Source organism: Muscardinus avellanarius, assembly GCF_963383645.1.
Source record: "Muscardinus avellanarius genome assembly, chromosome: 13".
NCBI classification, from domain to species: Eukaryota; Metazoa; Chordata; class Mammalia; order Rodentia; family Gliridae; genus Muscardinus; species Muscardinus avellanarius.
In genome coordinates, this window is record NC_137799.1 from 19741357 (window position 1) to 19755995 (window position 14639).

General features: G+C 45.0%; 1 protein-coding gene across 1 annotated transcript in view; it reads right to left on the bottom strand.

The window, feature by feature from the left end:
• PAPPA (pappalysin 1) overlaps positions 1–14639 on the bottom strand; it is a gene marked incomplete at both ends in the record, with an annotated part of 247503 nt that overhangs the window by 16951 nt on the left and 215913 nt on the right. The window contains 2 exons of the mRNA XM_080709626.1: positions 1342–1413; positions 9834–9943. Of these exons, the coding sequence (XP_080565752.1) occupies positions 1342–1413; positions 9834–9943 (182 nt within the window). The remainder of the gene's footprint in view (positions 1–1341; positions 1414–9833; positions 9944–14639) is intronic.

Genomic DNA, 14639 nt, shown 5'->3' on the forward strand with positions numbered 1-14639 from the left:
GTGGCTCCAAGGCCTTGGTCTTGGTGTTGTCATTCCTGGATGAAGTTTAAAAGAATGGGAGTTTTGAAAAACTGCAACCTCAAGTCCCTTGAGATGATACCACATAAGATACCTGAGCAATCCACACAAAGAAAAATGTGGCCCAGAGACTATCTGGTGCCATTTACAGATTGGGGAATGGCTCTTGGGAAGAAGGTAGATGAGTGAAGTAGGAGGGCACCAGCCTTGGTGTCAAAGGCCTGGACTTGTGCTTTGGCTCAGAGCAATCCTGCTCTACAAACTTATACCAACCCATCCCTTCTCTGGCCCTTACTTTACAATTTATACATCAAGCAAGGAGAGCTGGGTCACATTAAGATCTCCCCCAGTTTAGGCATTCCATCAAATTCTGGATGTGGACCACTGTCTGGGCTACCATTTCCCAATCTTTAAGGTAAAAGTTTAGGTTTAGATGGGCTAAAGGAGACTTTGTGGTTCAGGCATTCAAGGGGTTTCACACAATTTTTCAATGACATGGTCTAGTATTTTTCTTCGTGCATTTTCCTCATTGGGCTCTGGGGAAACTCCTGAAATACAGATGTTCATCTGGAAGGATTGTGAGCCTCCTTTTCACTTTCATCTGAGAAGAGCAATAAGGGGCAGAGTGCTGTGGGCTATGTCCTTGGATCTCATGGATGGCCTCCCTAAAGAACACAGCCTTGCCCCTCTACAAGCTGGATACTGGTAAACAGCCTCATACCTCCAGCATTCTAAGCCCCAGTGAGTGACTCAATTGTGAAGTCAGAGAACCTAAGGTTCAACACTTCATCTCAACAGTTGAGTCTAAGGCATCCTTTTACCTCCGAGGTCGAAGAACAAGTGAATATTAAGATGTGGGGCAGAAGGAAGTGATCTTCAAGTCATGGCCATAAATAAAATGGAAATTTAACAAAAACAACAAAAAACCCTGTATAATGTGGCTTTATAAAAGCTAAATACAATAATGGTGGTAAAACTACTGGCATATTATAGGTGCAAAATCAATATTTCTACCCTCCTTTCCTTTTCTATAGACCTGATATTATGTAAGCCACAGGATTTGGAGATTAAAAAAAAAGTCTGGCTTGGAATTTCAACTCTGTTACCTGGGAACTATATTTTTAATCTATTTCTTCATATCTCTGTATCTCAGTTTCATTGTTTGTAAAATAGGATTGCTGATTCCTGCCCAAGAAGTCTGCCAAATGGATATTCATAACCCTTTGTAGGTATAGTAAATGATAGACATAAAAAACACAACCATAAGAATAACATAATCAGAATTAGTTCTAGGGAGCCACGGAGACTCTTCTTGTGACTCACCTCACAGCCTTTGACACAGTGAATCAGAGCAGGGTGAGGATACCACTTGAGACCAGCCGTGCAGACAACTTTCTGCAAAGAGATGGAGAGAGAGGTCAGATGGGTTTGCAATTGAGAGGGAGCCACCTCTTTGTTGGCACGACATTCAACCCCCGCCCCCCCCCTTTTCTTGGACCTTCCAAGTCCTGACTTCACCCTGTATTTACATGGAGAACTTGCCCAGGTACTTGCAATAACAGGAGCCATAAGATTAAAACAATATTTATGTTCAATGCATGTATCATGAATCTGTATTTCCCTGGCAGAAGCAATGGTCGAGGGCGAGCAGTACTGGGGGAATAGGATGAGGAAGGCCCTTCAGAAAATACTTGGCAGATCTTTGACCATTGGCGTAATTGGAGATAATGTGGGAGGAACAAGGGTTGGGCGTGTGCATGTGCATATGTGTGCATGTATGTGTGTGCTTATAGCATAAAATGGGAGAAAGGTATGGAGCTTGTTTCTCTAAGAATGAGCTGAGAACCATTTTCATAAGGATCTCTGTAGGAACGCATTAAATAGGCAGATTTATTGGCCCTACTTGAGATCTAATGAATCCAAATCCCTGTGGCCAGGGCCTGGATTCTGCATTTTAAAACCTAGCCTCTCAGATGATTGTGATGCATACTGTAATCTGAGAGCATGTTGGCTGGAGGATGAATGAATTAACCCTTGGTTTGGAATCCCAGAAAGGCAGACACCCTTTTTTCTGTCACCTGCCACCATTATCCTATGGATCTGCTCACAATTCCATGAGGTTGTCCACACTTTACTATCTCAGAGAATTTGTTTTTGCTTTTCCTCTTCACTGAAATACCCTCCCCCATCTTAGCACTTGGAGAATCCTTACTTATGTTTTTAATATCTCTCAGGACTTACTTCCTCTGTGGTGCTTTCCCCAACTCATTCAGGCACACCTTGTTGTAGGTATGCATATATGTACTTATTTATATTTCCTTTAATAAAAATGATGATGATGATATAATGACAACTAAAATATATTGAGGCATTGTGGTGTTAAATTACTTTATGCATTATCTTATTTATGTCTTGCTGCCATATTACGAGGTAGGCACTAGTTTTGTGGCAACAGAGAATAAATCCCTAATCATCATCACTGTTAATTGGAGAAACTAGGGTTTGAAACAAATGATAGTTCTAGAAATGATGTAAGGCAGTTCATAACATAAGATCCATCATAATGGTATTACTAAGAAGGTAAAGAAAGAGAAATAAAACTAGAAAGATCAAATAAATAGTATCTAGAATGGAAATATCATTTAGAAAATATCCTAAAAGTTCCCATCTATATTCTTCTTTTTTGTGTGCAAGATTACAATGATTTCTTTTGAAAAAATTAAGTTGCACATGGTTTAATGCGCAATGAGAGATAACTGTGTCAGGAACTGCTTTCCCCGGCTAAATGCCAGTTGGTTAATTTTAATTAAGAAATGAACAGTCACATGAGCCAGAATGTGGGAAATTCATTTGACCATCCTATTCTGTCCCTGAAGGCAGACATATATGAAGCCAAGGTGTAATTAGGTTTCTTGGCAAGCTGGTGACAAAAGAAATCATGTGACTCAAGGCTAGGACAGGGTTGGTGTCTTCCTCCTTTTCTCCAAAGCATCTCTGATATAATGCGTTGGATTTCCCAGGCCTGGAAAAGTGCCTGGCACACCGAAGAAACTCAATAAATATTTATTTTATGAAGGAATGGATCCATCTCAAAGTAGAGATTCTTTTACCAGGGACTATAATTTCTTTACATGTCTTCTCTATTTATAGAGTATCAGAAGAGCATCTATACTGCCAAGCAGTGTCTAGTTTAAAGGGTCAGCTTAGTATAGATGGAATTAAATTAAAGATCTTGGATAAAGAGCCTAACTTGGTGACTTCTCCATTTGTTTTGCAATGTGACATCTACTATCTAGACCCTTATTGGTTCTATGGGTACTGTCTACTATCTCCCAATACACATACAAGGTGGTCTGTGGGAAGGTCCATGGGACTGAAATAGGCTTGATTGCAATGACAACTTAAAATTCTTTTGTAAAGTTCTACTTTGAGTCATGGTTCTTCCATCATAATGGTATCACTACCACAAACACCATCACCATCATCACCACCATTATGGGAACTGTAAATATCATAGGTGTGTTGGTGCAAATGAATGTGGAAATGACTCCTTAGACCAATTTCTTAAGTTTATGAGGACATATTCTGGGTTTTAGATGACTCTGTCTTCCTCTTGGATCAGGCAGGGAGCACAGTAAATAAATACATGTGAATGAATGTGAGTAGCTCCTATATTCCTCCCTCCCTTCTGCTTCCAAGACACAGGGCCACAGTAGACAGGATTATCTGCTTTCATTCTCTGAGAATTTTTAACTAGACTTCTTCTCTGAGTCTCAGAGTGTGTTTCCAGCTCAAATCCACAGATGTTGAAAAGCACTTGGTAAAGGTTCAATATCAGGGTTAGGATTCACCAGAGACTTATACCAGTTGCTCCTCCTGTTTATTTGAGAGGTAATTTTTAATCCATCTGTAGGAGTGTCTTCGTATGGTTATACAAGTTTCCGTCAATTGAGGTTTACCTGACGTGAGTTCAGAAAAAAGGACTTTTATACTATCTGCATGAGCTTATTTATTTTTCCAAGGCTTTTGAATTTTCCACTACTACTCAGGGCTGCATGCTCCACCTGTCTTTTGACAGGGCCCCCTCTTTGTGCTGGGAGAACTGGGAAAGGGGTTCAGCAGTGGGAGCTGAAGGAAAAGCTAGGCTGTCTATACCACAGATTGGAAGATCCCAGCGGGGGCCCTTCAAATGTGAGCCACCTTCCTCCTAAAGCCAGTGGAGAGATCCAGCCTTGCCAGAGCCTGTTCAGACCAGGCTTTGTAAGAAGGCTTTCATTACCTACCTCAGTGGATAGTGAGAATAGACTATCTTTTCTTCTTGGCTCCAATTAACATCATCAGTACTAGTCCCTGCCATCAGTACCATCAACATAATCAGTTAACACTACCAGCAGTACCACCATCATCACTATGAACCTCTTCCTTTTCTTTTCTTCATCATCATGGCATCACTACCACAAACACCATCACCATCATCACCACCATTATTGTCATCAAAACATTAGAATTACCACCATCACTCCCATTAACACCAATACCATCATCACTGCCCTATCCTTATAAGCACAAAAATCCTCTACTAAGTGAATATTGGGTTCCCAGCCTGTGCTCAGGGATTTTTTTCTGATTGGCTCCGTATCATAGCTATGAGATAAGTGTTATCTTTTACTCTAGTTTCCATATGAGAAAACTGAGAAGTTAACCTGCCCCAAACCAAACATCTATACAATTATAGTCAGCAATTAAGCCTGTATCTGTCTGATTTGAGCACCATACTCTCCTTCAGTATCTATGTAGCTATAATTATAAAACAATTTACTTGTTTGATCAATGAGATGACCAAGGATCAGAAGGGTGATGACACTTTGAGAAATATGTAGGAAAGGGAAGGGTGTTTTAAACATGAATCCTAGAGAAGGCAGACCCCAAGCAGAGACAAAGGCATGTGAGAAAACATCTTAAGAGGACCTCCTCATGCTGACACCCAGATCAGACCCCCTCCTGAATATCTTCTCTCTTTTCCTTTGACTTATAAAACCTTCTAATAGAGAACCATATCAGTTAGTGTTACTGTCTTTGCCTTTGTTGAACTTCTGGGTTTTCTTCCATTTTTTTTTTATATTCACTGAGCTTCTGTTTTTAAGAGACTAGGCATGCTCATCCTGTATCCCTAGTGCTTAAAGAATATCTACCATTCAGAGGTACATAGTCAACATGTATACATGATGGAAACAAACTAATGATCAAATGAGTGAATGTATAGGTGAATGAAGAACCAGTATTTTCTGGCTGCAACTCTTCCTCTATGGACTGCCCTTTCAGGGTGCTTAGGATCTTCATGTGTTCATCAGAGAGACTGGGCTTACTAGTCATGCTTAACCATCTTGCCCCTGACCTTTAGATTCTCGGCGAGGTTTCCCACCATGACATCTTCTTTTCATAAACTGAATTCTCTGCCTTCTGTCTGAATGTACTTTATAGGTTTAGTTTTTAAAATGTATAGGATGGGTGCCTTACAAGATGGAATGAAGAAGCATTAGCCAATTCAACTACATTAGTTATATGAACTGGTTAATGGCAACCTCTCTGGGCCTCGGCTTTATCTGTTCAATGGTGGTAGTCACCAGTTGGGTGTGATGCAGACACAATGAGATAGCAATGAGTGCTTTAGTAAACATGCCCCATACCATTGATAGCGGCTAAATGTGAATTTATTTCCCTCCCTTCCTCCCTCCCTCCCTCCCTCCCTCCGTTCCTCCTTCCTTCCTTCCTTCCTTCCTTTCTTCCTTTTTTCTTCCTTCTTTCTTCAGTCTGTCTCTTCTCTCTCTGTCTCTCTCTGTCTTTCTCTCTTCTCTCTTCTCTCTCTCTCTCTCTCTCTCTCTCTCTCTCTCTCTCTCTCTCTCTCCTCCCTCCCTCCCTCCATCCCTCCCTCTTTCTTATTTTTTGGTAGTACTAAGAATTGAATCCAGGAAAATTCTACCTCAGAGCTAAACCCCTTTAGGTTTCTAGGAGTCTCACTAAGTTGCTAATGATGACTTCAAACTGCAGCCTCCTTATCTCAGCATTCCAAGTCCCGGATTCCTTTCTTAATCCATTCCCTCACCTCTCTTTCTTCCTCTTTTCTTCTTTTCTCCTTTCACTCTTTTTTCCAGAAGGCATTGTAAAAGCCAAGGGCTCATCTTCCTCAAGAAATTACAAACTTCTGAGCATGAGAGCTGTATCTTGTACTGGGGAACTCTCCCAGCATCCCTAAACAAGGGGAAGTGCAGAAGCCTATCGGAGGTACTCCTTAGGAGTGGATGGTGAGAAGAGTCCATCCTGAGAATTCTAGATACACAGGCCAAAGAATCTACCTCATCCTAAAGCCACAATCCAGCAGCTTCTAGGCTGCACCACCCGCAGAAATGTTTTCTTCGGCGTACAAGTGCAAAAAAGGCCAAAATTAGCTGCCAATATTAAGAGAGAGATATTTCAAGTGTTAAAAACTTCTGATTTAGTATACTCAAGAAAAGAAAAAGGAAAATGTGGCTGCACTAGACCCACATTTACACATTGCTATACTTGGCAAGACCTACCTCCCTCTCTTTGGAAGCAGCCACAAAAACAACATATTGTTTTTCTAGTTCACCACAGTCTCCACCATTACCATAGTCTGGCCAGTGTCAAGCCAGGCATTTCCATCTATCATTGAGTGGTGATAGGATTTTCTCAGGACATACAGCATGAAGGTGCCTGGGCTTGGACTAGAACTGCAGTCACCTGACTCAGCAACCATGAACATGTCCTGGGCACCTATTATGTGCTAGGAACTGAAGGAGGTTCCATGGTAAAGCAGATGATCACCATCCTGCCCACGTGAGCTCACTGTTCTGGTGTAGTTATCCTGACACATGATCTAATTGTTGATATGCCACTCATTTACTTATTTGTCATATGTGTCAGTACATGTAAAGAATTTAAAATAGATTCCGCCGTGGGTAATTGCAGTAGTGGCCCCCAGCTGGCTTGCACAGGCTTAAGAAGGCCATCAGTGCTTGTGTCTTCCAACTTTGTGTTCAGTGATGGGTATTGAGAGACTGTGACATCTGCCATGGTGGATATTTACACCACTGAAATTGGCAGTCGTTTTTTTTTTGGGGGGGGTACCATATCCCTGGTAAGCTGTCAACAAATGTCTTATTTTTGTTATTATTATTCTATATTCTATAGGGGCTTTCAGGTGGCTGGAGAAAAACTAGCACTGGACAGACTCAGATTGGGTCCCTCTTCAGGTTTTCTGGCTACTGTCCCTGAGATTCTAATCCCTCTACTGGGGATTAGAGGTACTATCCTTGAGATTCTAATCCCTCCATTGGAAACACAATGTACTTAATAATGCCCAGGTACTTCAGAAGCGTGTGCACATGTGTTTTTGTGCATGGGTATAGGGGAGGTGGGGTGAATGGGGAATAGGGGGCCCAGTGCCTGATCACAGCAGTTCTCTGTCCTCTTACTCTCTCCCCCTGGGGCACGAGTAGCAGGAGTTTTAGCAGAACCTCAACTAGGCCATCCTCCTTGTATGGATGGTGCAGGCTGACCCTCAGGATGCAGTAGTGACCCAGAGCCATCTTTAGCCTGACAATGCCTGCAACCGACAGCTCTGTTTCTGCAGCACTCAGTGTGCAAGGGGCAAGGGTACAGCAGAGGCCAGCTTTTCTGCCTTATTCCTGGAAATCATCAATCTATGCCCTTCGCCCTCCTCCCTTTTCCTACATTTTTTTTTTCCTCCTGGATAATGAGGCCTCCCGAGACTGGTGGAGGTCTGAGCCTCGTTATGGCTCTCTCAGTAGGCAGCATCAATAAAGTCAGGCAGACCAGGGAACTGGGTGGGGGGTTGGGGAAGGCAGGCAGCGGGTGGGTGACTAGGGGGGTGGGCAGCTTGCAGGCTTTCAAATCCCTGGATATATTTCACAGTGAATTATAATTGAACTCTTTAGTGCCCAGGGCTCACAGAGGGAAGAGTGGGAATTCACTTAGAGGATGGAAAAATCCTATAGTGGCACTTGGGCTGGGCCAAAAAGACCCTTGATACTGGGGTGATGGGAAAGTCTCTTGTGTGGGCTCTGTGTATGAGCAACACTCACCTGCTTTGAGGTACAGGGGAAAAGGGGTGGGTAAGGGGAAGACTAAGGAGCTGCCAATCACCAGTCCTGGCTGGTAGCTGTGCTGGCCCATCTCTCTCTCTCTCTCTCTCTTTCTCAGTAACCCTCAATTTCTCTATCTGTACAACCAGGGGCTTGAACTTGGAGATCTCCTTCTGCCTTGGGAATCTGATATACATTCTCTGTGCTTGTGCCTGGGTGATCTCTGCTATCTATGCACACTGGGGCATTCTGAGGGAATCTACGTGGGGATTCTGCCTTAGGGATAAAGAGAGGTACCCTGAGGTAGATGAAACAAATGAAGGAGGTGAGGATAGGGAGACAGGCTGTCCTGTCAACAGGTAGAGACAGCGGCAGGGAGGATGGTGATGGAGAGGAAGAGTGGCCAGAGGAGGCAAACACAGTGAGTGAGGAGAGGTAGGAGAGAGAATGTAAGAGTTGAAAAGTTGAGGTTAAATAAATGAAAAAAAAATTGGAGAGATAACAATCAAGGCATGAAAGAGTGCAGTAGAAGAGAAAGAGGAAGGGGAGGTAAGGCTGGGGTACACAGGCAAGCAGAGGGCTCTGGCCAAGTCCCCATGCCCAGAGCGCTGAGTAAGCCCTCAAAACTGTGCCCTCAGCTCATTTGAGAAACAGTACACCTCATATCAGGTTCTGCCCAGCTATACAGAGTTTGATCTGTGGCAGGCAATGAATGGCAGCTCTAAGCACCCCAGGCAGAAAGGCTGGTGGAGGGAGATGAAGTTGACCCTTGCCTGCCCACGCCATGTTCCTGCCTATTATTTTTTTAGGCTGAGAAGCCAGTGCCAGGAGCAACCACGAGGCTTGGGAACTGTGCTGTCTTGGAAGAAAAGATGTGGTCTTATAATGAGTAGGGACCCCCAAAATTGGGTGACACTCAGTCAAGTGGCAACAGCCAAACTCAAAATCAGGTTAACATGAGGCAGGAGCCTCCACGGCCACCTGGCCAGGAGTGAGCCAGTCTGGTATCACAGGAAGCGCATGGCTTGTAGACCTGGGTTTTGAGTTCAGCCCTCACTGAGGCCCATCACAGCATCTCCACGATATCAGTGTGCTTCAGGGCAGATAACAATCCCTCCCTCACACCACTGTAGAAGATTGAAAGTCCAGGCATGCATATGCAGTAAGTAAGTTCTGTAAACAATAGGTGTGTTTGACTAGCTCCCTCTAATATCGCATATTAAAAGCTTCCCACCAAACACAGAAAGCATGGGGAAGAATACCAGAAGCAGAGGCTGTAATAAAGTGCACCGCTAGGGGAGGGGGCATGACGGAAGCCAAATGGCACCATCCTTAGGATTGCAGACTACATTAGCAGACGCTAGCCTGTGACCTGGCTCTACATACCTTCTATGTGATCTCGGTCCCTCAGTTTCCTCTCCTGTGTACTAGGAGCATTGGGATGCTCATTCTTAGTTTGTTATCAGCACTAAGAGGGATGATAAATAGAAGGCCCTCAACATGGGGTATGGTGAAAAGTATTAAGTAATTACAGATTGGAGAATCGACTATGAACAAGTCCCCACCTAACAAGGTGGGGGTGACCATTACATGAGATAACACACAGAGGGATGAAATGGGAGCCCAGTCAGTGCTCAACAACACATCTCCCTCCCCCTTAGCTGCAGGATGGTAGCCTTCCTGGTCACTCACCTCCACACGTGTGGGGTTCAGCCAGTGGGGGATGTCACGCACGGTCATGTTCATTGGCAGGATGATGGGCTCGCTGTTGTGGTCCAGGCACGAGGTGGTACACTCTGTTCCTGAGAAGAAACACAGCACAAGACGGTACCTTAGCCCTGTCTCCCAAGGCGTACAGGCTCCCTCCAATGGAGAGGGCACCGCTGCTGCGCACTGTCCCCAGAGAACTCAGCAGAGGAGAGGAGTGAGCTCCCTTGGCGGGGGGCCACCTCTGGTCTCCCTGACTCCATCCTCTTGTCTCGAATCCAGCTGGCTGCCATCACAGCCATTGGCCTTAAGCCCAGTTTGGCCCTGCTCCTTCTCTGCTCGGAAACCTTTCCTGTGTTCCACACATCCGGGACAAAATCCAATTCTCTTTCCTGGGCATTCAGTGTCCAGGGTCCCCTCTCCACTAACCCCTGTTGTGTCTTGGTTGGTCCAATAGGAATGAGCTCTACTTAGTTTTCTATCTGAGCCCTAAACTCCCCACCTCTGATTCTATTTCTATTCTCATCTCGAAAAAATGCCCCTCTTTTCCAATCTGCCTTCCCATGACCAAATGCTATGAGCTCTTAAAGGCCTAGTTCAACTGTTCCAAGTGTCTACCCTGCTTTCTGCACTTGTCTTCTGAATGCCCAGGGCACTTGATCTTCCTGTAGGACACTGGTGAGTCTTGCCCCAGGGTTCGCCTTCCCCCTTATGCCTCCTCTCCAGTTACAGTGCTGTGGTCTAAAGACTCAGAGGATGAGCGAGTGACATAAATATGACACCAGCTCCTCAGTTCCCATGCTTCTTTCTCTGCTCCTTCCCTGTCCTCTCCTTTTCTAGACATCAGTCCCAGGACCACTTGCTCAGAGCAGACCTCGAGGGCTTCCTGGAAGGCTAGCTCTTCACCGGCATGGCTCAGTGCATCCACAGCACCGCCTGCCATTGCCTTTTGTTTGGTGATTGGTTGTGTTAGCTGTTTGCTCCCCTGACTGAGAGTAACTCAGCGGGGTCAGCACCATGTGAGCTCCACATTCCAGGCTCAGAGCTGGGCTCAGTGCAAGGCCAATGGTATGAATTCAAGAAGGAAATCCAGAGACAACAGATGAAGGAATACATGGATGGAGGAGGCAATGAGTGAGCAAAAAGAGGGGGGGTGGCGCCCAGCCACTTTGGTGCCTTATAAAGGACAAATGAGTGGAAAATGGAGGTGTGAATGAGGAAATGATGGATTAAATGGATAAAGAAACGAAAAAAGGCTAGGCGTGGTGGTGCATACTTGTAATCCCCATGCTTGGGAGGCGGAGACAGGAGGATCACGCAGGTTCAATGCCAGGCTCGCTGGCTGAAGAGACGCTGTTTCCAAATAAAAAAAGTATAAAAAAGGGGCCTCGGCTGGGCGTGGTGGCCCACGCTTATAATCCCCGCGCTTGGGAGGCTGAGACAGGAGGATCACACGGGTTCAAAGCCAGCCTCAGCTACTTAGTGAGGCTCTCAGCAACTTAGTGAGACCCTGTTTCCAAATAAAATATAAAATAGGTCTGGGAGTATAGCCCGGAGGTAGAAAGCCTCTGGGTTCCATCCCCAGTACCTCCCCCCAAAAGTGGGTCTGGGAGTGTAGCCCAGAGGTAGAAGGGTTTCCAGGAACTCCAGGACCACCAAAAAAAGAAAGAAAGAAAGAAAGAAAGAAAGAAAGAAAGAAAGAAAGAAAGAAAGAAAGAAAGAAAGAAAGAAAGAATCAGGTAATGAGTCAATGAAGGGTTAGATGATTAACAGGAACCCTTGGGCCAAGGCTTCTGGGGGAAAGAGTGGACTTTCAGACTGTGGGTTGCCAAGTGGATGACGATTTGGTTCATTCATTTTCCACCCTGACCTCATCCAAGCTGGGGTCTCCCATGGGATGTCCCTATGACTCCAAAAAGGTCATTACGTGGGCAAAAAACTGTCCTGTCAGAATCCAGCCAGACCTTGAGAGGCTCACACTTCTGTCAAAGCCAGAGTGAGCAAGCCATTCTCTAGACACTGAACGGTCACCGGGAACAAGTCAATTCCCTTCTTTACATTTTTGTTTAAGGAGTACTAGCGATTGAATCTGGGGCATTCTGTCTCCAAACTATACCCCTAGCCCTATTTTATTTTAAATTTTGAAACAGCATCTCACTAGGTTGATGAGAGTCCATTTGCTGAGACTGTCTTCGAATCCCCTTGTCTCATCCTACTGGGATCACAGGTTTGAGTCACCATGCACAACTATTTAAAATATTTATTAGGCATTCTAAACACCTCTTCCAAATGTGTGTGTGTATATTTATATATGTTATATAATACATACAGAGATATGCATATGTCTATATAAAATGTGTGTATATGTGCATATAAATATTTGTGTACATATGTACACACTTTCATAATATGCAATATGCATACACACATAAATATATTTATACAAATATATATATATATATATATATATATATATATATATATATATATTCTGTCCAGTGTGGTTCCTCTTGCCATTATATTATTCTCTTCAATTTAAGAGACTTACAGAGGGGGATCTATGTTCTATAATTTAAGAGACTATAGAGGGGTAGTGTTGAGGTGATAGGTTTAGGACAATGTTTAGAACATGTTTAAACCTGTACATTTTAAACACGAGGGCACTGAGCCCTGGAAGGGGCGATTTGTCAGCTGGTTTTCCTGTCACCTCAGTTCCCTGCAATTCCAGCCCCGTGAGACAGGTGTCCTCACACCCATTTCCCAGGTGAGATTGCTGAAGGCAGAGGCCAGGCCCAGCTGGTGAGTGGAGAGCTGTGGCTTAGCCCATGCTTCCTTTCCTGACGTCCAGGCCCAGCGAGGGGTAAGATGAAGCTGTGCAGAAAGAAGAAAGAGGATGGCAAGGGTGGAAGGATGAGAGATGGTGAAGGGCTGGAGGAGAGAGAAGAAATGGGCAAAGACAAGAAGACCAAAAGGGAGAAACATCCCTGAGAGGTAAGAGTCAGAGGAACCTGGGAGTGTGTCTTTTGCCACAAACCAGTTCAGTACTAAAGGAGATGGATCCTAGAAAGCAACAATGAGACAAGGCTGAGATGATTAAAAAAACAATTATTGTGGACAAAAAAGCAACAAAAAAAGATGCATTCTTTGAGCAGTAAGTCAAGTCTGTATTTTTTATTCTAAGAGAGGGGGGAAGAGAGAACATGTAGTCCAAATAGGAGGCTTGGCCCTCTATGCAGCAGAGGTCCTGTCTTCCTGTGGGGTTGTTCTGCCCCTCCCCCACGCCGGGGCTCTGGCTGCTTCGGGACCAGGCTACAGTGTTGTGATATATGAGCCATAATTGGCATCATTACAGACTGGTGATCTCACCAGGCCCGGCCACCTCACTATCCCTGGAGGGGCGGGAGAGAGGCTGGCAGCCAGGCGGCAGCAGCAGCACTAGGGGTACTGACCTTCTGAAGGCACATCACACCCACAAGAGCCCCCCGGGCTGCCTGGGCAGGGGTCAGGGAGAGCAGGGCTGAGCGAGCCCAGAACATGCCCTCCAGCCCCATCCTCCCTGTGTACACCTCAAAGTCTCTGGCCATACCCTGCCCATGGGGAGGTGGGCTCTCCCCAGGCAGGAACTCAGCCTGAGCGCTGGACGAAGGGCTTTGGAGGTGAGCCCCAGCGAGGAGAGAAGTTGCTCTCCCTCTTCCTTTCTGCTGTCTCCCTCAGTCTCTCTGTTCCTTTTTCTCTCTTTGCCCTCCCCATGTGGGGCCCCACCTGCCTGTCACCCATACTGAATTACCATATCCTTTTGCCATGTATGTGTGTGTGTTTGTGTGTGTATGTGCATCGCGTGCCTGGCCAAATTGCTGAGGCTGGCCTCCCACCTGCCATTCTCCTGTTTCAGCCTCCCAAATTCTTGGGATTACAGGCGTGTGCCATCACACCCAACTTCTGGATTACTGTATTCAAAAGCAAAGGCATCTAGGAGGCCCTGAGAATACAGGGTTCTCAGGAACAGATCGCAATTCAGGTTCCCATATCACACGGATTTCTTTCTTTCTGCTTTGACCTTGAAAAAGCCCAGTGGGTGAGGGAACACCACTAGGACATATCCCCCTTTTAATCGCTGGACTGTACAAAGGGGGGATCCAGAGTCCACTGGAGCCCATTGGCATGTGGATATGACATGTGAATGCAATACATATACAACGGGGTCATGTGCTTGTATTTGCGTAAATGTGTGGGAGCTTTATTGAACTTTTGTGCATCGTTCTGTATTTTGGGCCACAGATGTGTTTGTGTCCCTGAGTTACAGTCTCTCTCTGTGTGTACATGTGTGTGTGTTAGTGCACGTGCGCTCCTGTCATGTACAGGTTTACATGCTGGCTACGTGTGTGCATGTATTTGTGTGGATGATGTAATCCTTTGGTGTTTGGCTGATGTGTAAGTCCGAGACATGAGCTTATTGTCTGGTATGTGTATTTGATGCTGCATTTGGTTCTGAAGCTAGTGATGTGTGTTTATTCATGTACAAATGTATTTGAATGTGTCAGTGGTTATGGACAGACAGAAAATCTGCTTCTATAGTTTTTTTAAATAAAGTTAACTAATAAGAATTTTATTCCCAGGACTGCTCAATGTCAGTAATAAATATGAATGTTCATTTGTCGATCCTGATTGTGAATCCTGGACACAGATCTATGTGTGAAGAGTTGTGCACACCCACCAGGGATGATGGAGAGGAGACGGTCTTAAAACCTCAGGATAGAGCAGCCATGGTGCTCACCACAACCACACCTGTTG